The 26,068-nt window shown below is 43.5% G+C and overlaps 3 protein-coding genes across 5 annotated transcripts; 1 reads left to right on the top strand and 2 right to left on the bottom strand.

Annotated features, from left to right (window-relative positions):
* The first annotated feature begins 129 nt into the window (after nt 1–129).
* Nucleotides 130–4,720, top strand: fam98b (family with sequence similarity 98 member B). The gene is made up of 8 exons (XM_054796571.1): nt 130–327; nt 448–596; nt 671–784; nt 1,685–1,860; nt 1,938–2,018; nt 2,085–2,201; nt 2,299–2,466; nt 3,676–4,720. The coding sequence occupies exons 1-8, from the start codon at nt 290–292 to the stop codon at nt 3,916–3,918; spliced, it is 1,086 nt and encodes a 361-aa protein (XP_054652546.1). The 5' UTR covers nt 130–289; the 3' UTR covers nt 3,919–4,720.
* Nucleotides 4,232–20,704, bottom strand: ptpn21 (protein tyrosine phosphatase non-receptor type 21). 2 transcript variants are annotated; one of them, XM_054796569.1, is made up of 20 exons: nt 20,521–20,704; nt 18,257–18,553; nt 16,700–16,869; nt 16,311–16,408; nt 13,714–13,781; nt 13,558–13,628; nt 12,890–12,977; nt 12,720–12,808; nt 12,351–12,438; nt 12,079–12,158; nt 11,864–11,971; nt 11,040–11,100; nt 10,881–10,962; nt 9,283–10,811; nt 8,013–8,153; nt 7,455–7,673; nt 6,965–7,093; nt 5,539–5,773; nt 5,292–5,449; nt 4,232–5,173 (listed from the first exon to the last, which is right to left on the bottom strand). In XM_054796569.1, exons 2-20 carry the CDS (start codon nt 18,434–18,436, stop codon nt 5,045–5,047), a joined length of 3,723 nt encoding a protein of 1,240 aa, XP_054652544.1. In that variant the 5' UTR covers nt 18,437–18,553; nt 20,521–20,704; the 3' UTR covers nt 4,232–5,044. The 2 variants fall into 2 exon arrangements, with proteins under 2 accessions (XP_054652544.1, XP_054652545.1); XM_054796570.1 differs by lacking the exon at nt 11,864–11,971.
* A 172-nt stretch (nt 20,705–20,876) lies between these two features.
* spata7 (spermatogenesis associated 7) lies at nt 20,877–25,654 on the bottom strand. 2 transcript variants are annotated; one of them, XM_054796616.1, is made up of 12 exons: nt 25,448–25,654; nt 24,992–25,054; nt 24,821–24,910; nt 24,693–24,740; nt 24,435–24,538; nt 23,120–23,580; nt 22,996–23,041; nt 22,815–22,915; nt 22,701–22,757; nt 22,550–22,627; nt 22,059–22,116; nt 20,878–21,981 (listed from the first exon to the last, which is right to left on the bottom strand). In XM_054796616.1, exons 1-12 carry the CDS (start codon nt 25,485–25,487, stop codon nt 21,490–21,492), a joined length of 1,638 nt encoding a protein of 545 aa, XP_054652591.1. In that variant the 5' UTR covers nt 25,488–25,654; the 3' UTR covers nt 20,878–21,489. The 2 variants fall into 2 exon arrangements, with proteins under 2 accessions (XP_054652592.1, XP_054652591.1); XM_054796617.1 differs by lacking the exon at nt 24,693–24,740 and having other exon boundaries at nt 20,877–21,981.
* Nucleotides 25,655–26,068: the final 414 nt, after the last annotated feature.

Genomic DNA, 26,068 nt, shown 5'->3' with positions numbered 1-26,068 from the left:
CATTAAGAAAATAAAATCTATAGTTGGTCTTATCGTATCCATAATTCAGAACAATATACTACGATGTCATCAATTGTATTGTGTCCCATTCTGTGACTGTGTATTTTATTAAGCGGAACAAATGTTGCTTGTTTCCGACCGGTCCTTGGCAGCAACCGGAACAATATGGTAACGCGACGTGCATGTGGGAATGAATGGATGTAAATGATTATTATTATTTTCTTTGTAAATACACTTTCATTCTTAAATGAGTTGTCAAGTTATGATTGGTGTAAAGTTATATTAAGCGATGGAGTGTGACATTTTAGACTCTCTGGAGCAGCTCGGGTGAGTTCAACCTCTACTAGCATGCTAACATGTAGCGTTGCGTTGTTTGTCTTCCGACCTGATTCACTTCAAATGTAACGTGGCGGTGTGCTCTTTACTAATGAGTTCTGGTCTCCTCAGCTATGACGGTCCGTTAAAGGAGGAAGCGGTGCTACTCCAAGCCGCCAATGGTGGTCTGTCCTCGGCTGAATATGTGGACTTGTGCAGGTGGTTGGTGTCCCGCTTAAAGCCGCTGTGTAACCTGGAGGAGAGTATCACTTCCGGTCCAGGTGAGACAGAACGGCCGTCAAACGCCTCCATGACTGCCAGTCCAAGTTTCATTTAAAGCTGTGTCTCCTTCCAGAGGACATGGACAGCCTTGAGGTGGACATGAGGGGCTTGCTGAAGGAGCTTTGCTGCCCATATGAAGTGTCAGCGATAGTCAGGGGGAACACTAAAGATCATCTTAAGTTTCTGTGTAAGTCATCACTCAAAGTGCAACCGCTGTGTAGACTTCAGTGGGCTTTTTAAAAAAATGTTTTCTTCTTGTGAAGCAATGATAGCCTAGAGCGGGGGTGTCCAAAGTGCAGCCTCGGGGCAATAGAGGCCAAAAGAGCAAAGTTCATGCTAATAGTAGGCTTTTTCAACTAAAAAGCTGGGATGCAATATTGGTATTTATTTATATATTTGGAACTTACCCCGCCTGTCGCCCGAAGTCAGCTGGGATAGGCTCCAGCATGCCCCCGCGACCCTAATGAGGATGAAGCGGTATACAAAATGGATGGATGGGCTCTCAATGTGGTTTGCTGGAGTCCCGAAGCTTAAGAAATGTCTTCACACTGATAGATCTCAATTAATCTCAGTTATGTTTTAACGGGGGGGGGGGCACAATCTCTTTTCAACATAGGGCCATGTAGGTTTGGATTTTTTTTCTCCCTTAATAATAAAAAGTTGCATCTAAAAACTGCAATTTGTGTTCAGTTGTGTTGTCATTGGCTAATATTTACATTTGTTTGATGATCTGAAACATTTAAATGTGACAAACATGAAAACAAAAGTCAGAACTGAACTTTTATGTTTACCGTTTATATCTAACCTTAAAAAAAAAAAAAAAGCTCACTGGCCTCGGTTGGTTTACTTTTTTTCGGTACAGTTATTCATTTTGACGTAGTGTAGTCAATGGACTACTTGACGGCGGTTTTGGCTTACCTTTCCCCTCTTCCTCTGCAACCAAACGTCCTATGATTGATTGATGACAAGCTTTTTTCCACCAATAGGAATGCGGTGTCATGTTCCATTTGAAATAACGTTGATGACATCATGATAAAAAGATGGCGCCTATTGCTGATCATAACGCAGGTTTCACTTTCTCGTGTAGTGTTTTTAAGCTCTGAGCTTCAGGCGGCACAGATTGCCGGCAGCGGACGAGGTTGCGTTACAGGACAAAACGAGAATTCGACTTCCCGGGAGCTGCGGAAAATCTGCGAGACCTTAAACGTGTCGCAGTCGGAGGGCCGGGATGCTGCAGACGTCCTGTCTCTTATCCAAAACAAGGTGATGCCATGTCATGTCCCATTTGCTGCAATCGGCAGTCAACAGTGACTTTAGGGAGATGTATTGTGTCTTTACAGGTGGATACACTGGTTAAAAAGTGCCCTAATGGCACAGTGGGAAAGCCTGTACTAAAGAAATCCCTCAGCAGTGAACAGTGGGTGCGTGTTTGCCATTTTTATTCCTCATCATCAGCACAGTATGTGGACTGCTACTGTGTTTTGTAGGAGAAGCTACACACCATCAACACAGTGCTGTCGTCGGAGTACGAGTGCCGACGCAGGATGCTGATCAAACGTCTGGACGTCACCATTCAGTCTTTTGGGTGGTCTGAGCGAGCCAAGGTACTTCATGTTGTCGTCTGTTCGTGTCTTGTTGCCTTTCCGTCACATGAGGATGGCTGTGTAGTACCATCTACTCCGTTTTCTTATTTGTACTCAGGCCAAGGTGGACAGCATGGCGAGGGCCTACCAGCCCAGGAGGCACACTCTGAGGGCCGAGTCGACTGTGGACGCCGCCAGGCTGCTGGCAGCCAGAGAAGACATCTGCAATGTTGTCAAGACCAGCAGCGGTGCCAGCAGAGAGAAGACGGCGTGTGCGGTCAACAAGGTACTATGTTGTTATTTCTTGACTTTTTAATTTAGACATTTTAAAATAATCAAAAGATAAGGACTCTTTCGCCACTTTTTTCTATTTTAGTTTAGTTTTTTTAAATTCAATTGTTTCTTAAATTCATTATATTAGAACAGGAGTATAGAAAGTGCGGCCCACAGCTGTTTGTTTTTTTTTTTTTTTTTTAAGGCCCTCGACATACAGTACTGGAATTGAAGAAAAGTAATTTTACAATAATAACATCAAGATATTAGGAGAATAAAGCTATAACAATGGGCGATAAAAGAGAAACAAAGTCGTGATTTCACAAGAATAAAGTTGTAATATGAGGGGAAAAATTAGAGGCATAAAGTTGAAACTTTTGGGAAAAAAAAACCTTTTTTTTTCAAAAGTTTTAATATCGTGAGAAAAAAACAAAGCAAAGGTGTAGTTTGGTTTTGGGATAAAGTCACAAAATGTGGAAAAAAAGATTCACAGGAATAAAGTTGAAATATGTGTTTTAAAAAAAAAAAAGCAAAAAATTGTATTGTAAGCAGCAAAAGTTCAATCGCTTCGTCGTCTACAACACAAAGCTTCAGATGGAGGCTGCGTTTTCTTGAACTATATTCAATTCTTAGCATATCTTCATGAGTTGGTTTACAAACTATGAAACATCAAAGTGGCCCTCGCACTCTTTGCTTTTTCACGATGCGGGCCTCGGTGGAAAAAGTTTGGGCACCCCTGTATTGTAAATAACAAAATACTACGAACGTTCAGCAGGGTACAGTTAAGAACTTCTACACTTGGTGGCTTTTTTTATGTATTATCTTTTTTAATTACAGGCCTTTTTTCAACAGTCTTCTTGCATTTTTTATGCCGCTACGCCGTATTTTATTTTGTCTTTCCCATTTGTTTATTTTTTTGCATGATTTTGTAGGCCGGTACAACTGAGGACCATTTCCACATTTACTTTTTAAAAATGTACTTTATTTTTACTTGTGCTGTGTGACAAACTCAATATTTACTAATAATATAGAATAACTAATATTAATTTGTAATATTTTTGAAACTGTTTTTGCATAATAAATGACAGCATGCACAGTCAACAAGTGGGTACATTTGTTCTTTTTCCACAGTAATTATTGTAATATACAGTAGTTGGTTCAACAACATGCCATGTTAACTTCCTCCAAAAACAGCCATTTCTCTTCCTTCCAATGGGCTCAGATCCAAATGGGAAAAGTTCCAGACCGAGGAGGACGTCCCGCAGAGATAGAAGCCCCGCTGCCGGAGATGCCCCCTTGGCAGAAAAGGCAAGATGGAGGGGGTGATTGGGGAGGTCGTGGGCGACGACGTGGCGGTGGCAGCGGCGGCTGGGGAGGAGGATGGGGTGGAGGAAGAGGAAGTTGGCAAGGAGGCAGACAGAACTACGGGGGACACGGTGGAAAGAGAGGACGGTACCAATATTGATTTGCTACTGCTTCTTTTTTTTTTTTTTTAATGAATTGAAAAAACACATGAAGTTAACATTTGCTATAGACCACACAAATGACGTGCAGGATTATCCCCCCCCCCTCCAAAAAAAAAAGTCTGTAGTGCATCATAGGAAGAATGGACACTTTATATTTCACACTAGTTTTTACCAGTTATCATACACCTTAATGATGTGATTTTAATAATAAATATGGATTACTTTTCTACACTCCCTCATGCACGAATATTTTTTTCCCGTCATTCATCTAAAGTCTATAGTGCATCTAAAGAGATTTCAAATGCACACCAGTGTTGCTCAATAGATACTTTATACACTTTGTACAAGAAAAAATGCACTCTTACACTGTGTACATTATCAACAACCTGTACAGGGACCAAAAAAAAAAAAAGTCACTCATGCACTAAGACTCCATCTACAAGCAAAATCCCTGAATCAAATTCAATAGGGATTTAAATATAAAATATTAAGGAAAGATCCAGTTAAAACACACGCATACATCTGTTTGTAAATTACCAACTTCTGATTTATCAAAAAAAAAGCACACACACACACACACAGGTAACTTTCTCACTGCAAAAAAAAAAAACTTTGCTGGCACTTGAAGAGTTGTTTTTTTTAATAAAAGACCTTTCAAGTAAAAAAAAAAAAAAAAAAAAAAAGCATATAAAATGATCATTTCACATAATTTTGCCTTCATTTAACCACTGACGTACTGGCAGTGCTTTCCACACAACAATCCAATCATCGCATTTTCACACACACACACACACACACACACACACAAAACAAAGCCTTCAATTGCCACCTTCTGTTACTTCACGTATTTGTCATCAAAAAGGTGAAATCATCTTGGTCAAATGAATTGTCCATAAGATTGTATTGATGCAGCTTGACGTTGGGTCGTTGTATACTGTACAGCAAAAGTGCTTTATTAGGCAATAATGAACGTAAAAACTTGAATACTGTTTCAAAGTGGCGGTCCTTCACTTTGCCCAGCTTATAGCCCACTTTTGCAGCGGGCGCTTTGTTGCTGAGCTGATTTTTGGCAACAAACCTGCTTCGTCCACACGTTCATCCCGGTTATCCGGGGGGGGGGGTGCCTCAGATGAGGCGGGAGTTGCGGAGGTACTGGATGAGCACCTTGTAGATGAAGTTGTACTGGGACAAGGTCTGGACCATCATCATCCTCTGGCCGCGCAGCTTCAGCAGGACGCTCTTGACGTCCAGCATCTGAAACAAAACGCACCCGGGTCTGATTACTGAGTTCACACTTGACGGTGGGACTAGAACTGGATTGAAACCAGACCCAGAAGGGTGCTAGATTTCTTAGAATGTGCCGTCTGGTTACCTCGTTGTGCTCCAGACAGGCGATCATGATCTCGGACAGGATGACCACACCGCTGCGGCCCACTCCGGCGCTGCAGTGCACCAGCACGGGTAGGTTGGTGTTTGTGTTGCTGATGCTGTTAGTGTGTCTCCTCACGGACTGGATCTCCTCCAGGTATGCTGTTGCGATCAGAATGAAACATTAGCCTTCAAGAGACACGAATTGTGTTTAAAACAAGAACAAAAAATCCAAAATCTGTCCAACTCACTGAGGAATCCTTTCAAATCCTCAGGACAGCCGTGGTCGGGCCAATCCGTGTACTGCAGGTGCCACACGGTTCTCTCCTGGCCTGTCAGCAGGTGTTTGATCTTCAGGCCCGTTGTGGCGTAGCAGCCCGACTCTGTGCGGAAGCGTGTGGTGATCTTGAAGCGGCCGTAGGTCACCGTGTTGTGTCGTGAGCCGAGCCGTGGCCAGTAACGGAAGCTCTTTTCTCTTCCGCTCTCCTGCGACGCAAAGATGAGGAGTTTCATTTAAAAAAAAAAAAAAAGACACGGGCCTCATTTACAGATATGCCACAAAATAAGCGTAACAGTAAGCACAAGATGAATTCCCCTGTTCCATTTCTGCAGAGCCCAGTGAAGCGGACTATTGCTGCAACTGTGTTCACTTTCACACGGCATAGACCCGGCAATATTCTGCAGTGGAGTTAGCAGAAGCAGGACGCAGCCTGTGTTTAAGGATATTTCCGGGGTGGGTTCAACACCTGACTCTTGCTTCTGTCACAGACAAATGCTATGTCATCACCCTGATGTGCTTGCACGGGCAGTTTCGTCCATAAGCCTTGACTAGGTGCTGTATATTATGATTATTATTGATTAAATGTCAGACTTGAATTTCTGTGTGAAAGAGTCTCTGACATAAGTGGTGTCCCGATCCGATATAGATGTCAGTCCAATATCAGCCAAAAAACCCCCCAAAACTCCCAAAGTATACAGTATCTAATATTGGTGTTCTGATATGAGCAGTCCATTCCTGACCCTGTGCCAGCATGCAGACCCCATGCGATCACGACAACAGCGTGTGCTAGCGTGTTTAGCAATATTATTTTTGCATTGATGTCCAAAAAAAGAGGTTGCAGCTGAGTGCAAAACTTGTCGTGCACAAGTTTCCCGTGCTGGATCAACCTCATCACGCATTTGAAGCAGGATTTTGGCAAAACCACAGCTTCCTGAAACGTCCACGGGACAGCAAATAGTTGTTATCTATAACAGAAAAGAGTAGTGTCTGGTTGAAGCGCTTCATTGAGCACCTGGAGCCTCGATACGTTATGCCTATTGTTGATAAGACGATACAGCAGATGCATCAACAACTAAATGGGACAGTTTTTTTTCCCCTCATTTCTACTGTTGCTGACTATTCTCAGTTTGTATGATACCACTTGATTAAGCCTTTTCTAACACTCCACACTACTAAACACGTAATACAAGTATGTGTGATTTGTGCTGTTATCGGATCGATGTCGGTATCGGACGATATTCAAGGCTGCAATATCGGAATTGAAAAAGTCGTATCAGGGAAACCCTATCTGATGCTGCCTCGGAAGGCAGAAAATTGCCCAGGAGACTTTGTTCCTCATTGCATGTTGGTGCCATTTTTTTTACAGAAACCCAGTGGGGGGAAAAATGTTAACTCACCTCTTCGGCCGTAACCATGGCGATGATGGTGACGCCCTGCTCCCACACCATCTGCCAGAAGTCTTGGCATGTGTTGGAAAGGGGCCCCTGGGTGGCGATGTAGTTCCACTCATCTCCACCTACGTTTATCTGGGTAGAACAAAGACTTTGTCTTTTTAAAAACACAAAAACAACACTACTTTCTGTCGGGTGTCAGGAAAACCTGTCCCGCAGCAAAGCTCCAGACACCCGCGTGGGAGTCACAGCATGTCGCGCATTGTTTTCTGGACACTTGCGCGATTTGTTGTGACTGATAACGCTCATTGCACACTTGATTAAGTACAAGTCACGCCCTCTAAGTAAGGTAACCAAAATATTAGAAACGGCTATCACAATGAAGCTGTGCACTACAACCACAATAACAAAAACTGTTCAATTTGTAAGTCTGGTATTAGATCCACATAGACAGCACAGGTGTACCTAATGTTGTGGCCAGTGGGTTGTCACTTACTCTGACGTGCGATGCGTTGATGTAGCCCGTGTTGTTCTCTTTGGTGGGAACCAGCTCCACGCGGGTGTCGTCGTACGGCAGCACATCCTGGAAGCGGTTCTTGTCAGCGCTTTCTGCCATCTGGGCGATGGTGCACTCCCCAGATGGGCGACACTTGGGGACGCTCTCATACTCCTTCAGCAGCTCGCCCATCTCCATGTGACGCTCCAGGACTTTACACTGGAGGACAACGTGGAACACTGTTTAGTAAATACATGCCCTCATGTGGCCCTCCTTTTAAAATAAGCCGTGTTTAACTTGACTGAACTTCTACTAATCCAAGACTATCACTCATATTACTTAGTCTGAAGTTAAAGCATCTTCTACGAGTCCAACATCTTTCAGCATCTTCGCTGAAACAGCAGATTTTTTTTAAATGCACTGGAATTCACTCTCGGTGCACAGTGCGACACCTGAACAGGTGAACGAGGCTAACCTGTTCAGCTGGCATCAGAAATCCTGTAACATCATTCATAAAAACACAAGTTAAGTAGTTTGATTTGGCTCGGCTGTCCCTACCCGCTCATCATTGGAGGCTTGTTCGGGCTCGTCCTTGACCTCGCTCTGCGCCGGGTGCCTGGACACGGACAGGCCATTGAGATGGGCAACCTTCAGAGGGCCCATCTTCCTCATGTCCGACCGTACGCTCTTCTTCATGCCCTGGTGTGGGAGGAGGAGTACAAGCAGGGCAAGACAGGTGAGGACAACTGCCTAGTGTTGTTTCCGACAGCCAGTCGCTCAAAAGGGGGCGGGGACAATAGCGCCCCATTTGGAAGTTCTGTTGTGAAATGTCACCTGGCCGGTTTGCCGGCATGGTCCAGGCAGCATTCTTCCAGTGTGTTGGTGAAAACATGAGCGAATCATTGCGTGGAGGTTTAGGTAAGCAAGCTGATGTCATCGTGATAGAAAAGGGATTTGATTTGCACAGGAAGAATGACACATTATTGGATGAGACATGTCACATGACCTACAAGATGTTGAACTCCAGAGAAGTAGTTCACATTGCAGAAAAGAAAGATAAGTCTATTATCTCACAGCTGCAGAAAGAGCAGGAAGGAGGCGATAACTAGAAAAAGAAGGCATGCACAGTGTGGGAGAGGGAAATGCTGACTAGAAGACATCCCTTTGGGCATTATGATCATTTATTAGCGGAAGATCCACAAGGCTATAGAAATTACTTGAGAATTCCCGCCATGTGAATGACACACTTTGATATGCACTGCCTGCATTGTTGGCACATAGGTTGCAGTGCGTTCGCGTTGTGTTCACAACTACTTGTAGATTAGGGAAAATTTGCGTGCCACAAATTTTGAACGTTTCAAAAGTTTCAGCAGTCCTGCACAGTTGACATATACTTCACACCTGTTTACGATCAATTTACTCATTGGCACACAAAATTACATACCACTGCGGGGACCAAGTGCATGTAAGTTTAAATGGGTCAGTTTTTCCTCGTAACTACTGTTGACAACTATTTTCTGTTTTGAGTAATATCACTTTTAGCTTTTTCTAACATTCCACACTACAAAGTAAGTAACAGTATGTATGAGTCATGTTGATATTGGATCGATACTCAAGGCTGCAATATTGTATCAGAAGTGAAAAAGTTGGGACACCCCTATAAATTGTGACATTCACTGGAGTTGATGGTTGTCTCTTTGTGCCCTGTGATTGACTGACTGACAACCAAGTCCGCCTCTTGCCACAACGTCAGCTGGGACAGGCTCAAGCTTACCCGCAACCCTAAACAAGATAAGCGGATGAAAATGAATGAATGCTGACAACTCACCGGAGGAGGTAAACCTTCGATGGTCTTCTTTGCCTGAGGTACATCAGACACCGGCCTCCTCTTGAAGTCTTTCTTAGACTTGTGCTTGACCTCGCCACTCAGGTCTCCCTCCGACACAGAGGGCATGATTCTGGGTTGCAGCAGATACAGAGGCTCCTTCTCTTGAATCAGTGAATGAACCTTGTAGGTGAGGGCGGCAGCTAGCGAGGGGTCCAGTGACGAGCCTATCGGATAAGCCGGAGGGGGCTCAAGGGGAGTCTGTTGTTGAGGAGATTGAGCGAGAAAGGCATGAAGCTGCTGCTGCTGCTGTGGGGGTGGAGGTGGCTGTTCAGGAATAATGGTGCCTATAGTGCCATGAGAGAGCGGTGTGTGGTAACCTGTGTCTTCCTCAAATTCCTCCTCATCACCACTGCTGTGCACCAGCATGGTGGCATCGGAGAGGGATTTCTTGTGTCCGTACAGCACATCCTCCTTAGCGTCGGCCTTGTCTGTCGTCTTTGTGCGCTCCAAATAAACGTTGAGCTGGGAACCTTGCGAGTGACCTCCGCGTGGGGCCGAGGTAGGCGTGGCAGCTTCGGTCGCTGGCGAGGACATGTGCCGCTCTTTGAGCCTCATGCCCTCCAGGCTCTGTGCCAGCCCGGCAACCTCGATGGAATTGCGCTTCTGGGCGTGGTAAGGAGGTCTGTGCAGAGGTCCGCTAAGAAGAGGCTCCGATACCTCTTGCAAGGAGTGAGCCACGGGCAGGCTGTCCTCTTGGAAAGTCTGGACCGAGTGGTGCACACGGCGCGTGACGATGAGGTCTGGGTTGCTGCTGCTGACGTAGAGGTGACGCGACAGGTCAGGTGTGCTGTTAGCGGGCCGAGGATGCGCATACGGGTACGGCGGAGGTGGTCTGTACACCTGTGTCCTCATGATGTTGGGGGCTGGATACTCTTGGGCTTGCTGTAGCTGGACGTTGGTGAGCTCTGGGACACTGACCGCCCCCACCACTGGTCTCCTCTCAGTGGGGTACGGGTGGTACGGCGACGGGCTGTGAAAGCTGGAGCCCATGTGGAAAGGATAGTGGTGGTGGTGCTGGGCAGTGCCACCATGCTCCCCTCTGATCTCCGGCTGACTATAAACGAGAGGGTCCGGCCTGCTGTAGGCGTACGAGTTCCCGATGTTCAGGTTCCTCATGGAGTGGCTCTGCCGGTGTTCCTGGGATAAAAGCATCCCCCCACCACCTCGATTCTTCTGACGCATCACCGTCTCGTAATCAGGAGTGGCGCGGTACGAAGGTGGGATGAGGGCGCTGTGGCGATGCGATGGGATGTAGTCCGGCCTGGTGATGTCGCTCGTGATTGAGGGGTTGGAGGACATGGGTGATGGCTGAAGGTAGTGCTGCGGGTTGGTCAGAGAGCTGGTGCTGTGAGCGCTGTACACGCTGCCGTTTCGTAAGCGCCCCCCGCTGCCATACTCCATAGGCGGGCAGTCCAGGCTAGTCTGCGAGTGATAGTAACATCCATTCTGACTGTTCATGTACAGGTTGTCTACGACAGAGAAACGAGTCCCGGATGAGCAACACCAAATAAATAAATAAATGTGTTGAAAGGCATTACCTTGCGACGAGCTGTAGGGCTCTGTAAAGTGGCCGTTGTAATGCATTTGTGGTGGGGGCATCATGTAGCCCTGAGGCTTCGGCTGTAGTTCAACAAGAAAGCGATTTACTTACTTTCTGCGATGTTTACATGCAACATAAGAGTCTGCGTAGAACTTACCAGAGACAATCTTGTTGACGATCTCCTTCTGACTAGGTTGACACCTGTGGGCTCAGTTTGTCTGGTGGGAGAAACACACGTCTACATTTACAGTCCAATAACAGCACTTAATGACGTGTGCAACATGTTTTACTCGAAGGCCTAATTTGCCTTTGCATGAAAGGCACCACACAACTTCTTATAGTTCATGCGATCTTGCTTTTATTAAAGTTATAAAGACAACACTATAGAAAAGATTTTTCACAGCATTACATTTTGTAATAAAGATAAAAAGCAGGCACCCCATAAAACTCGGGACTATAACAGGCTTTTAGAGATGTGTATATTTAATCTAAATGCTCAGATACGAAAGCTGAAGCTACCTGATTTACTAATTTTTTAATGTAGCATTAACAATACTTCCAAAAATGATGGATTTGCATATATAATAATGCAGTTTGGATTGACACAGTCAGAGAGGTATTAGTTTAACATGTTTATTATTGTGTTTGCAATTTGCAGTAGTCTGCAACTGGGTTGCATAATACTGAGAGCTGTTTATTATTTTGGGAGTTTTTTGGGGTCAGGTCTGTTGTCTTCTTAATCATGAAGTCGTAGGCATACACCAACTGTGTTGCAATGTATTATGTTTTGTCTTCATGTTCTGGGGCAAGAACCAGGGAAAATTGTTAGACACAGCGCTCAGTATATAAGACTACAATAATCAACATGTTGGCAAATAAACACAAAACTCTTGTATTCGATCTTAGATTTTGCAGGTGCACCTAATATCCTGGCCAGTGACTGTATTTTTATTTTTATTTTTTTAACTTGCTACTGCTCACCCCTTACTGGAAGGCGGAGAGGGGCGAGAGAGCATTGGAAAACGAGGAAAGGATAGAGTGAGGAGGGACTTCTGGCAGCCCTCAGAATGCTTGGAGTCATACTCCTCCCTGAGGAGGGGGAAGCAGGAGGGGAGGAGGACAGGAGTCAGGAGCGGCACTTGCCAGACAGCAACCATCCAAAGAGGCAGGAGCTGGCCTAGACGTGTGAAACTTACAGGCTACTTTTGTTGATCTTATAAAACTTGAGTCTGGCCAGACACATGCGACACATGTATTTGGACGTTTCCATGTCTTCCTGCAGAAAAAACAGAGAGAGTGAGGATTGTGGATAATGCATTACTGCCCGCTGACATTCAGCTGACGCTCTGTGACTTTAATGGCCCACACCCAAATAACGGCACACACACAGGCACATTGTTGTGCTGGCTAGCTGATCCAATAAGAGTGCAATGTCGAGAAGGTGCGACACCAGAGGAAAGAGACTTACGGTCTGGAACTGAACACTCTCTTCTCTGTTGAGCAGCTCCAGGGCAAAGAAAGACCTGTTGTGACTCATGTTGTTAATTTCATTCCACCTATATGGCCAATTAAAGCGCAGTCAAAAAAGGAAATAGCAAGGCGGGGGGAGAGAAGAAAACACGATGTCATTGCAGTTACAGCAAAATGAGGAGGTAGGTCTAGTATTCATACACGTGTACAGGCACTACAGTGACGCAATATTTATTAGCTGTTAGTCTGCTTGACTCATTTCCTTTAAAGCTCAAAAAGTTTGTTTTTTTTTAATTTAGTTTTTTATATGTAACAGGATGAGTGAACATTTAACAGGCATTTTCACCAGCTGATTAATTTAGGTTACCTAAATAAATTAAGAGGCCTGCCATTTTTGTGCTTGACAAAGATCCCATCAAGGCAAGATCCTAGGGTCACGTCAGTGCCGGTGTGGTCCTGTTTAATAAGACATTTTATTAGACACATTGGCTGTAAAGTAGCCAGCGATTAAGCCAGCTTCTTCCAACTACAACTGACCTTGGCTTGGTAGCTCTCCTGGCCATAGCCATCCATTTTCTCCACCTCTTGCATGTACAGCATCTCAGCCTCCGGGGCCGGCAAACCCCTGAGAATGACACAAAGTCATCTGAGAACAGGCATTAAGAACACAGTATCTGAGATACTGGAGTATATGACACTTTCTCTGAACCCGTTGACTTAAAAACCTGACAAGGGAGTTCAAATTCAAAGTTGCGGTGCACTCACAACTTGCTTAATTTTTGCAATGTTCATCGGGCCTTAAATAATGACTCCTAAATCATTTTACAGGATGCAATTACAGTTATCAGAGCCCACTCAATACTATAACATTCCTGTCGATTATGTATTAACCCCCCCCCAGGTTTAACTTGTCAATCAAGAGAATTATATTATATTACAGTATCCAATATTCATTTTATTATCACTATACCTCAACAAACAATTACATTCATGGAATTTCCATTTCACCTACAACTAACAATTTCAAAATAGACATAGAATAGAACGTCCTTGGTGAACATCTCTGCAGATTTGGAGAACGTGTCACATCCAAGTTTCATTTCTGCAGTATTATCCATTAAGAACATATCCTGTAATAAAATGCTTACTGAACTGTGAGGGGTGTACTCCCATTTGTGAGATACTGTAAGTATGCTAAATCTCACCTGTAGGACTGATAGAGAAGGGCCACCTTCTGAGTGGCCTCCTCCAGCACTTGTTCTTCCTGGATCCAATCCTGAAAGGACAAGACCCCACTGATGCAACGCGAGTACACTCGAGGACCGCATTAGTTCATTGCAGACAAAGAGAAAAAGGCTTACGATAGGGAACAGCACAAACTTCTGAAGGAACTCCTGGGAATCGTAGCGGTCCAAGTCACCAAAGTCGGCTATGGAGAGAGGAAGAGACTATGGCGTTAGGGGTGGGGGAAATAGTCCATTGTTAGATGCATCACGATGCGGACATTGACGATTATTCATCGATTCATAAATGTCAATAATTGATGCTGACGGAACAAAAACACTGAAAGCACAAGTGCCGTCCGGACAGTTTATGGTGGTGCACCTAAGTGTAATGGGCCCCACACACGGGAGGTGACAAACGACTGCATTTGGCGAAGCTCATTGCCAACGCGTAGCAAACCATGCACACGGGAGGCGGCGAGCGGCTGAGACCAGCTACAGGGGTGAGCGACGTGTTCACATCCAGAGCAAATTGTATGAATCTCCCACGGTTTGGATTGGCTGTCTTGCTAGTATTGAAGATAAACTTTAAATAAATCTGACATGGCAAGTATAGCGTACTGATTAGCTTCTTGTCTGCCCATTGGTCAATCAATGAAACTCCTGCTGATTGGTCCTCATCTGGACGACGGCGAGGAAAAGTTGAACATTTTTCAACTTTCTGAGATCGAGTTGCAAGCCAGCATGTGCACGAACACGCACGTACACAAACTTTCACACGCACGAATTTAGCGTGTCGCTTGGCTGGACTGTGACAAGCGATAATCACCCTGTCGCGCAGGTTCCATTGAAAATGAATGGAGTAGAGGCAATGCCTCCCGTGTGTGGCGCCCATACGACGCTACCAGAATGTCTGAGCACAAACTCCGACCCGCACCCGATGGATTTAAAGCAAGTGTCTGGAAGCACTTTGGCTTTCACATAGTTGAAGGTAAAAATGAGCTGGACAAGAACCAGACAATATGCAAACTTTGTCATACAAGCTTAAAATATTTTGGGAACACGACAAATATGAGAAACCACATACAGGTACTAGTTTCCACTCAAACCAGGAGGAAAAACAGCCAGCTGAAGTTGCTGCCAACCAGAGAACCATCAAGCAGGCGATAACTAATTTTCCAACCAACTCGGAAAAGGCGAAGCGAATCACAAAGTCCATCAAAATTTTTATTGCGAAGGATTTGTGGCTGTATTAGATTGTTGAGAAGCAGGGCTTTCGTGCTTTGTTGCGCACTTTGGAAGCCAGATACAACATCCCATGGCAACGTTATTTCAGTGACACTGCAATTGTTTTTTTGGTTATTCACAATGTACTGATGTCTGCAAGCATTATTCTTGTATGAGAGCCGCTGGTACAGAAATTTATATTTTCTATGAAAGCCGACTCTATGCTCAGGATGCTCAGGATTTTTGTTTGAATTCAGAAGTCTATTTGTGAATAATGGCAGATTTGTTATGTTGGTTACTCAGAATATGCTGAAGTTTGTTAATTTTGTGCTACTGGCGCAATTTACTTGCTGCTACTGGCGCAATTTACTTTTCCTACTGGTTGTGTACAAAGGGAAATATGTTGGTAGATGTAACCTTCCAATTATTAAAAGATAATGAAGTAAATAATCTGTTTCATGTTTATTTTAATTGTGGATCATTACAAATATGCTTTGTTTTATTAGTACACAGTGAGTAAAAAGAAATTATATATAGAAAAAAATTATGCATGAAAAAACGGTCAAACTATTCATAAAAATGACAAAAAATGATGCATCGAGATGCATCGATAATTGTTATATGCCATCGCAGGCCTCTGAATCGTAATCGCATCGAATTGTGAGGTGGCCAGAGAGTCCCACCCGTATATGGCATGTCAAATTTGACTGGGAAAAACAAGGTAAATCACTCATTCAACAATGGAAGAATAACTAATTGGCAGTTTCCTTTGGATTGGAATTGCTTCAGTGTGGAGCAACTGTTGAAGCTCCAGCCTGCCTGTTGGCAACACTCTCAGCTATGTTCACTATCCTCGGCATCAGCAATGTTCTAAAGCAATGCCTGCCCTTCACTCCAGTGTCCCTGCCAGGGACACCATTAGATTTATGCAAACCTATGTGATTTTAAAGGAAAAGTTGACTAGTGAGGGAAGCTTACAAATAGAATGTGCCACAAGGGGTGTGATCTCAGAGGCTTTGCCAAACTAAAGGTGCGCATTCAAGTTGCAGTGCCTGATATAACTTTGTGGCACTGTTTGAGATTCTTCTGGCCTGCGAAAAGGTTGGAGGATAAGCCAGAGGGGCTTTGGGACTGGTGGTGGAACTCGCATACGCAATGATGTGTCACTATAATAACAAACAACTGACATTTATTTTCAGCAAGCACCCAAAACAGACACAATACAGTATTTCCTCAAATAGTGGCCTCATCTCGAACAGATGCTGTGCGTCAATTAATCAGCAGGTAGACAAACATACCTTACCTATAAGAGTTGTTAAGCACACACTCCAATTGAGTAAATAAGTAGCCACTGTTTGAGGAAATGCGGTAATTATAAGGGTGATGTAAATGCCGTTGGCATTGTGTCTTGCAGACACGACTACTGGTATTTGTCGTGCCAGTGTTGACTGACAGCTGAGACGGTGTGTTTGTCTCAAAGCAGACGCGTGTGAAACAATTCACGTTACCTTGCACGGCTAGGCTCGCCAAGCGGATCGCCTGTTCTAAAGTGCATGAGATCCGGCCTTCCAGAACATCCTTCTTCAGCTGGAGGTAATACTGATACCTGTGCAGAACGACAGAGTGGACTTGAAGTCGGTCAAATGACACAATGTGACTTCAAAGATTATGGACAGAAAAGCTATTACGCCACAAGCTTAGTGAAGGTGCAGCAGCTGAAGAGACTGAACTGGTGACTGGAGGCGACCGATAAAGCTAGCTAGCTAGTCACGTTGTCACTTGTTAGCAGTAAATGTGCATCTGTCGTCTTGTGCCAACGACCCAAAACAGACTGACCTTTTTGAAAGGTAAAGATATCTCAGAAAAAGATCCTTTTTGGACAAAACAACCGTCTTACCTTGTGATCTCCTGCTGCAGTTGCGCAACACTTGGGATGTAGAACACGACCCCAAAGTAAACAGTCGGCTCCACACCGTACTTGTCCAGCTGCTTTTTCAGCGGCTTGTCCGGGTCGATCCATCTCTGCTGGTTCTGCTTGTTGAAGTACCACAGGCTGAAGTACGTTATCTAGCAGCACACAGTGGAGAAAGCACCTTGCATGTCATATCAGGGACAGCGTCAAAACAGGTGTTATTATATTCCAACAGTGGCACCTCCAAGGTTTTGATATGCTCATTTTAAAATGGGGTTTCAAATGGAAAGTAGGGGTGTCCCGATCCGATATCGGCTACATCTAAAATCTCCGATACTGGTGCTCCAATACAAGTAGTCGATTCCAGACTCCACCCCAGCACGTCTACCCAGCAGCGTGTGCTAGCGTGTTAAGCATAGAGTAGAAGTGATGTCGGCCGTGTGTATTTTTCATTGAAGTCCGAAAAAGATGTTGCAGCTGTTTAATACGACCAAACTCATTGCATATTCGAAGAAGGATTTGCTGCTGTTTGAAACATTTGCAAAGTGTGAGAAACTCCCACAGGACGACAAGAAGACATTAGCTATAACAGAAAAGATACCCAACTCGTCGGTGGCGAGTTAAGTTGGGTTTAAATGCTTGATTGCACACCACCCTATAATACCACATACCACCCTTTCTGCTGCTGTTCTCTGATAGTATAGTGGTACGTATTCCGCCCTTGGAAGGCAGTAGGTGCGAGTCCGATCCTTACACTGGACACCGTGTTTGAACCATAACACGCAGAAACCGATTTTTGTCAGAGTTCACCCCCTAGTCGAGAGACTCAACTGACATATTGACTCAATGACCTACTGTATACATTAATATCGAAATGGTTGTATTATTTTATATCTTTACCAACGTTTAAAATAGCTTTTATATCTTTAAAAAATACAGTCAATAAATAACGAACGTGAACGTGTGTCCATAACCTGGAAAGTAAATTAACAGTAAAACCAAAAGTAAATCAACAATGTAAATTGAATTCAAGTATTAAATTAATTTCATATCAACTACTTCTGAGGAAGTAGTAAAATGTTTATATACTGTATCGATGTGTATTGATGAGGTGTCTAGCTTTATAGTCTTCTCACTCTAGGCAAAGGCAAAAAAATGGCCAAACAATCCAAAGAAAAAGCAAAACGTCCAGGAGTTACTCCTTTTGATGGAGGAGTTTACCCCTTTGGTGCTCACTGAACTGAACTTGTATGGAGGCACACGCTTAGGTCTTCACAGATTTCTCGTGTGATATGCTTGACGTCTCGCATGACGGGTCGACCGATGTGTTTTTGTGAGAATGTAGAAGCGTATTTTGCCGGAAAATTTACGGTCGGTTTCTAAATCTATTAGGGCAGCGTTTAAATTCTTGCTACGGATATTGCATTCAGTCATGCAATGAATGCATATTAGTAATGACAAAACTGGCGACCTTGTTTGTCAGCTTATTGCTGAAAGTGCAATACAGGAAAGAACAATCTCAACTCTCCAGTGCAAACATACCTCTCTTAACTCCAGCCTCTGGGCAACCGCCTCCAAACATTCCTGGCCTGTGCTCTCCACTGACAGCGTGAACTCCACAAACTCTCCATTAAGCTGCTGGATGCGAGTGACCAGGCAGCTCTTGCTGGAAACCGTGTACCTTCTCGTACGTTTGAGTTTTAAGCCAAAGGGCAGGGGCATGGTTCCGCGCTTGCGGGATCCTCTCGCTTCTTCTAGTCTTGACAAATGACTCTGCTCGCTGCCCCTTCTATGACCTTATGGTTGTTCGAAATCATGGGGATCATCGTCCAAGCAGACCTGTAAAAAGGCGACACAGGAAATGCGCATCAGAATATATTCAATTGCATGATAGACCGGCAAGGTCCAAAGTGATCCTTTCACCTCCAAAATACATATCGTAAAATAAGCCCTTAAAGTATCTGATTCTCAAACTTGCGCTCTCCATCTAGTCAGAAACACCAGAACATTTGCAGCGGCTTGTTTGTTTTAATCAGCTCTCAGTACATGAAAACTCATTTATTTATAAATAAAATATATACACATATATAGGTGTATAGTTGGAGGTAGATCTTTGGGACAAAGTAGCCCACAGGCTGAATATGTTTGAGCACACCTGTGCTATTTAGATACGTGTATAGACTGTTATTTACATATTCACCACAATTCATTTGAAATAAAATATCTATCAAATATCATAAAAACATTTCACTATACTTTATTTTGAAAAACATGCACCGGAATCACCAGTCTGCCCTGTTGGCACTTGACAAAGAGTGGGGAAAAAAGGCTGAGAGAAAGGCATTTAAAGTTAATTAATGCATTTGTTGTTCAAGCCTGCGGACAGACCCTAATGTTGACATTATTACCGACAGTAAATTTAAATATATATTAAAAAAAATCCTGCCACAGCGATGCAGCAGCGGCTGTCCACCCCCTATGCAGCCCACCACCACAGCTTCAAAAAATACTAGGGGAAACCCTGCAAATCTCCGATATTGTCACTCCGATACAAGCAGTCTATTCCTGACTGCGTGTCAACACGTCTAACCAGCCGCGACTGGACAAAGCCCATGTTATCACAACGTTTTGCTAGCGTGATAATAAAGTAGCAAGGAGCAGGACTGATGTCAGCTGTGTGTCAGTAAAAAGATTAGTGAAACAAGTTTCCACAAATTTCCCGTGTTGGCACACAACGAGGGATGTTTAATACAACCAAAGTCATCACACGTGAAAATCCTACAGGAAGGGAAAAGTCAATAGCTATAACAAAAGAGCAAGCCCATGTCGGTCGGGTTTAAATATTTCATTGAGCACCTCGAAACTTACCAAATTATGCTCAGCTGCCACTACTTTGTGGCTAAAACTATACGCCACATGCATAAAAAAGTAAATGGGTAAGTTTTTCCTCATACTACTGTTGCTGACTGTTGTTCTGTGTTTGAGTAAAAGAACTTGATCAAGCCTTTTCTAACATCCCACACTACAAAATAAGTAATAAGTGTGTATGATTCGTACTGATATCGGATGGATATCTGTATCGGCCTATATTCAAGGCTGCAATATCGGTATGGAAAAAGTGTGAAGTGAAAAAGGGGGAAACCACTAGTTGTAGCATATTGGATCCACAAAATGTGTCAAAGTGGCCCCCCAAACAGCCTTCAGTTTCCCCTCAGTGGAAAAGGTTAGGACACCCATCTAAGATCTAAGACAAATTCTGCCTTTGCCAAGCAGTCTGTGTGCACGTTGTCAACAATAATAATATTGTGGTTTATATTGGAAGCTGCAAACCACAACAATAATGCTCAACAACTTAATTACACAAGTTCACACACTCAGACTTCGCAAGTGTGCACGCTTAGTGTAATGTTTCCATTTGCTCCTTGAATTAATTTTAAGGACTGAAATGTTTGTTGAATCAAGCCGGTGATACCCCGTCAAGTGTTTAGACTGAGCCAGTAGAAATCCCTGCCCCCCCCACCCCCCCCACCCCACCCCCCATCTATACCGCCAGAGTCCGAATGAACTATCACCTAACTACGCTACAACTTTGACTTCTGCGTTAAAACATAAATTCCCCCCACTTCTTTAAACCTCAGGTGAACCTACCTATTGCTTTACATGCTCGGTATAGTAAACAATATCTCTATTTACGTGTAACACCATAAGCTTTTTAGCACATCATGCTAACACATCGCCAGCAAATAGACGACACCCGCGAGTACTAGCTGACGTCGCGGGTTAATATTTTGGTCAGTTGACGTTACCGGAGTGAGCCGCCAGATGAGAGTTGTAAAGGTCCGAGTTCCGATAAATTCCACTTGGTTTTAAAAAAAATTAAATAACTACATTAAAAGTAATATTTGTAGCGTTGGTGTAGTTTCTGAGTCAGGACGAAAGTGCCAGTCCATGCCTGCTTCACTTTTCACTCGGCTTCCAAGCGTGTTTTGCTTCCTGGGATTGCATGCGCAACAAGTGTCTACATCCGCGGATCTAGCTCTTTGTGTTTGCGTTTTGTAAACTAAATCAATGCCAAAAATCCCAAATGATTTAAACGGTTTTTTTTAATCAACACATGTATAGTAATTGATTTACACCTTTTAAATACGCTCTTAAAATGTACATTAGTGGCAGCGTCGCGGAGGGATACACGAGGGTTTTGGGGGGAGCCATGAGCTCAGACAGCTGGAATGCCGAGTGGTGAGAATTCCCCAAATGGGACAGCTGCCTGGACCGGCTGGACGCTGACCTGTCTCTTTACCTTCCACCTATCTCACATTGTGCAAGGATGCATACTTGGCTTCCCCCCGATCACATTCTTTGAAAATTTTAACGATAGGCTGTGCAAATGCAAGGTGAGGGTAGAAAATGTTTTATTGTAAACTGGGAAATACACTGATGATTGCCAACTCTTGTCAAAACAAAACACTTTAGAGACAAAACACAGCAACACCATTATGATGACAAACTACCGTATTCACCCAACTATAAGACCGTCACTCTTTTCCCTCTATTTTCTGTCCTAATTTAGGTCACAGGTAAGCTGGAGTCTATCCCAGCTGACTTCAGGCACACTCGCATTCTCACCTATTTACAAAAAACTCGGAAAATAAAAACAGCCAGTGTACAAAGCATTACACGAACAAAACTATACATTTTCAACAAGGTAAATAGGTTTATCTCTTTAGCAACATACTGTTGGTAACAAAAGAATACACTGACTAATACATCAGAATTCAGAAGTCCTCATCACTGACTGAAGCCACAGTATTAGTATCCACGTTGTTTTCATTGACTTTCAGGGACTCAGAGAACTGTCTTGCCAGGTCTTCAAGCTCTTTGAAATGTCCTTCAACCTCTGGTTCACTGCTCCTATCAGCGCTTTTTTGATGCTGGTCCTCATCGTCCTTCTTGTCTGCATTATTAGTAACGTCCCCGCTGGTGTTCTCATCGCCCTCAGTCCTTTCATTTGCAAATGGGGAACTTCTTTTAGGAGACAACTGCAGTGTGGAGCTCAGGATGGGCTCGGGACATTCTGGACAGTCGCTGTCTTTCCTCAGCGACTCATAAAAAAAGAGGTTGTCTTCGGTTTTCACCTGATCAGACGCCAGCAGGGAATCGAGCAGGGATGACGCATCTTTTCTCCCGAGCTCTTCACTGTAGGAGGACAAGGTAGAGGGCTCGTCTAGGTTGTTGCGCAAGATGTCCAGAAGGTGGCGCATTTTAGCCTGCAGACAAGACAAGCGTTTGAGCCCTTTTACTTTTTTTTGTTTTTTTTTTAGAAGTTCTAAGATACTATACTCACTTCGTCAAGACGATGCAGATTCATATCAATGTGCCGCTGAATCACACGGTCAAGAACCCTTTGAGGAGACATAAGAGATGTGAAACCCCACAGTCTGTTTGCATCACGTACATAAGGCCACGCTTAAAGCGGTTATCCCGAATAATAAAAAAATATTGCTTTAGTATTGCAAACGAAGTCTCCAAAGTTTTACAGCCACTTGCACACAGAGAAAAACAAAACAAAACAAAAAACAAACCACAGTAACCTAGAATCAGAAATTAAGGTACGCGACTCCATGTTGGTGCTGTTTGTACAGCACAGTGACCTGGAAAGGAGTAGGACAAATGCTGTTTTTTTCAGGCAAGTATATTTGGCTTTTTCTTTGACTTTTTTTGTTGTTGTTGCTAAAGAACTCTATCAGTGATTCAGTGATGGAAAATATGAGAAATGTGATGACCTCTAGAGAACTGGAATGCAAAGCAGAGAGGGACAAAAAAAGGGAGACCAACCTGTTAGAGATGAAGCCTCTGGACAAGATGTCTTCTGTCACATCGGAAATAAACTCGAGGTACATTAATTCTTCATCCCTGAAGAAAAACAGAAGAGTTATTTCATCAGCATAAACTAACATTATTTGTTTGAGCTTCACTTTCAACCTACTCTGCACTTGTATTCTTCATAACTGGAGATCCTTTCCTTTCAGCCTCTAGCGGGACCCTGACAGAAAGCAGTGTCATTCTTTAAAAAAAAAAATCATTTTGGGTTCTGTTTTACCTGGAGGAATAGTCGAAGGAATCATCTCGGCCCTTGTTTGCTTGTTGCCTTGATGCTATTGAATATGTGTACTCATCTTCAGATGGGTGGTGCTCTTTTCCCTAAAATAAAGTTAAAGTTTAGTATTAATGTACTCAAGAGTAGGAAATGTGTTTGAGTCTTAAATCTTTTGTAATATTACCTGATGTGGCTCACACAACTCCTTTGTCTGCTCCCTGGTTTTTGTGCTTTGTAAAGGAAAACACAAACGTTTTAAAGACACATAACCACCACTGTTTTTCCAGATGATATGTTTGTGTTAGTACTGGTTACGGTGCTTCAGTCTCGTCGGGTCGTCACACTCCTGAGCCGCTGCGTTATTACGTGGAGCCCTGTAGTAGCGGTAATTGGACAGATACGAGCTCTTTTCCGATTTAAGCGTCTTGGGCGTGAAGGGTTTGTCTTGGGTGAAGCGCTGTGAATGTTTCTGGAGCAAGTCTCCGCTGTACGTCTTCTTTGCAGGGTTTTGGAATGACCTAAAGAAGCTCTGATCCCCAGAGGTGTACTGGGAACACACCAATGGATGCTGGTGTGTAGTCGGCTCCTGGCTCCGGTGCTTGATTTCGGAAGCAGAATAGGGACGACAGGGATGGTTCTGAGGGGCGGCTTTGTATGGCGGAGAGGGGAGCTCCTGGGCGTAAAAGGAGTGGCTAAACCTGGGGCTGGAGACCATAGAGCTTCTAGAGCAGAGGTAGGGACGGCCTTCAGATTGCACAGAAAAGCGACTCTGAAAGGACAAATGGATGCATATTGAGTATGCATATATATATATATATATATATATATATATATATATATATATATATATATATATATATATACATACACACACACACACACACACTACTAGTGATAGGCATGATACACTGATTTACTGAATTTACTTTTTTGTGTAGTAGAGGTCCCGCAAAATAGCCGTAAGAGAAGCTGCCTTAGCTTTTTACACAGAACAAAGCAGAAGTGTAATATTGCTGTAACTGTGTAATTTTACACAGCAAGCCGCCTCTGATAATATCTCAAAGAGGGTGCAAATTTGCCGGGTCAGGCCCGCCATTCTGAGTCAGTGCTTTTTATACAAAAGTACAACAGAAAAAGCCTACCTTTACAGGCAGTGTGAAAGGGGCTATACAAAAAAAAGGTGGACAAATGCTGGCTTGAAAAGGGTTCACGGAAGCAGCTTACAGTATGTGAGGCAATTGGGGTGTAACAGATGTCATTACTTGACAGCTACCAGCAGAGGGCAAAGGTAATTCAGTCACCGCTTTCTACTGCAGAATTTGAAACAAAGTAAGTAAATAGGACTACATTATTTTCCTACAACACAGACAGGTGGAAAGTAAATGGAGTGAGGTTCCCCATGCTTGGCGCCAAAGAGAGATAGCACCTTTAAAGTACAACATGTATCTAAGTGGCCTCCTCGCAGCTTACATTTTTCTGTGTCCGGCCGGACCTTGCTGGAAAAAGTGTGCACACCCTTGTGATATAGATAGCTAGTTTATACCAGAGCATATTTAGGTTGCAATTTTCAACAGTTTCCCCTCATTTTACAAGAACAAGACGTCACCGCTAGTGAGTTCCCACCTGGGCCGAAGAGCACGATGCTCTGCTGTTCCTGTGTGAGAGCGACTGTGCTGACTGGGGACGACCCCCTTTCTTTAGACGCTCCTGCCTCATCCGGTCATTATCTGTTGACGGCATGGAATCGTCAGAACGTCTCCTCTGGAAGCAGGTTCTCACACACCATGTACATTTTATACAACACATGGTAGGATGGATGTTCTACTTTAACACAAATAACTCCATAAACTAGCATCATCACCGGAGAGAGGTGTGACTTACATTTCACATTAAGCGTAAGGCTTTTGGGTGCTGTGGTGTCAATGACAGCTGAGAGATGCGAGGGGGGGAAAAAAACATATCTTAGCACCTTATGCCATTAATATTTCTCGAAATTATAACTGGCTTACCTTTTGCTGAATAAATCCTTTTGTAGTGAGACATCATGTGAGATTTAATTAGAGATTGGGCCCCTTTGTTAGAAGTGTGAGGACAAAATGCTAAAAAGAAAAGCAAGGAATCACAAAATTGGAATAGAAACATGTTGTGTTGTGTGAATATTGGGTAATATGAATACTTACGGCTACTTTTCAAGGGTTTTCCTCTAATATCAAGGCTGGAGCCAGGCCCAGATAACACACTCCCTGAAATGACAATATATATTAATTTATTATAAATATCTATTGGTAACAATATTCACATTTCTTGTAATTTGGCATTTTGGGGTATTTAGTTGGTTCGTATGTGTCTATATTTATATTTTCTTTTAATTAAACAAATAACATTCATGTGGCACCGACGTAAAACTATAAACAATCCACCCAAACTCGCAGTATGTACTCCACGCCATTAGCAAGTATTTCATTTCAAATATATGCTATTTTGTCCTGACTGAAAATAGTGGCGTCAACACAGATTATCTAGACAAACAACATTAACAAAGGTGGACATTATTAGTATGAACTTCCATAGGCCGATAGGTTAAATTTGTCATTTGCAACGACTAGCTAATGCTATGGCTAACCGTCGTTACGTACTTCTTCTCGACTCCATGCCAATACTTTCAACGTATCCCATTTTGTCCAGAATTAGTCACAAACCGCGACGAGGGAGTCCCAATACACCCAGCAACTTCGCTGACTTTTACTGTTAACATTTTAAGGACGTTAGTCGATGAAATCAGATCAATAGTAGCGATCTTACAGCAGCCAGGGGACTAAGGAAAAGCTTCCCCGTCGCCATGCTGGTTGCTAGGAGTGGGTGATGTCACGTTGCGCAGGCGCAGATGAACGGGGAAGCCGGAAATGCAAGCGTGGTGCAAAGATGACGAAATGTATCGAATTTTATTTCTCGCTTTTATTCTTAGTTAATTGCTTTAACCCACAGATGACACGCTATGCAAGGCTCATCTGATTTTGGACTAATTACACAGGTTAAAAAATAAAATCAGATGTTTGCTAAAATGTAACATAGCATGTACCTCTTGCATTCAAGACTTTTATGAAAAAAAAATGCATATTTTTGCTTAAATGTTTACAACAACAATGCACATGCTAAATCCGCCTAATAACTGGATTCAGGTTACAGTATATAGTAGTGTCGAATAGGCCTCTTGACCTCTGACGTGGCATTTACCAACAAACTATTGTCAATTATTT

This window comes from Dunckerocampus dactyliophorus, chromosome 13 (assembly GCF_027744805.1).
Source record: "Dunckerocampus dactyliophorus isolate RoL2022-P2 chromosome 13, RoL_Ddac_1.1, whole genome shotgun sequence".
NCBI lineage: Eukaryota > Metazoa > Chordata > Actinopteri > Syngnathiformes > Syngnathidae > Dunckerocampus > Dunckerocampus dactyliophorus.
Note: the sequence above shows the minus strand (reverse complement) of the source record. Positions and strands in the feature narration are given on the sequence as shown.

Excerpts from the sequence above, each read along its gene's own strand:
- spata7 (XM_054796616.1), bottom strand. The coding sequence starts at position 25,487 with ATGGGATACGTTGAAAGTATTGGCATGGAGTCGAGAAGAA. Across the intron at positions 24,911-24,991 it reads AAAACCCTTGAAAAGTAGCC|CATTTTGTCCTCACACTTCT; the intron begins GTAAGTATTCAT and ends TTTTCTTTTTAG. Across the intron at positions 22,916-22,995 it reads AGTTGTGTGAGCCACATCAG|GGAAAAGAGCACCACCCATC; the intron begins GTAATATTACAA and ends ACTTTATTTTAG.
- ptpn21 (XM_054796569.1), bottom strand. The coding sequence starts at position 18,436 with ATGCCCCTGCCCTTTGGCTTAAAACTCAAACGTACGAGAAGGTACACG. Across the intron at positions 12,809-12,889 it reads AGGAGAGCTACCAAGCCAAG|GACCACACCGGCACTGACGT; the intron begins GTCAGTTGTAGT and ends CTTATTAAACAG. Across the intron at positions 10,963-11,039 it reads CGTCAACAAGATTGTCTCTG|CCGAAGCCTCAGGGCTACAT; the intron begins GTAAGTTCTACG and ends GTTGAACTACAG.
- fam98b (XM_054796571.1), top strand. The coding sequence starts at position 290 with ATGGAGTGTGACATTTTAGACTCTCTGGAGCAGCTCGG. Across the intron at positions 1,861-1,937 it reads TGTCTCTTATCCAAAACAAG|GTGGATACACTGGTTAAAAA; the intron begins GTGATGCCATGT and ends GTGTCTTTACAG. Across the intron at positions 2,467-3,675 it reads CGGCGTGTGCGGTCAACAAG|ATCCAAATGGGAAAAGTTCC; the intron begins GTACTATGTTGT and ends CAATGGGCTCAG.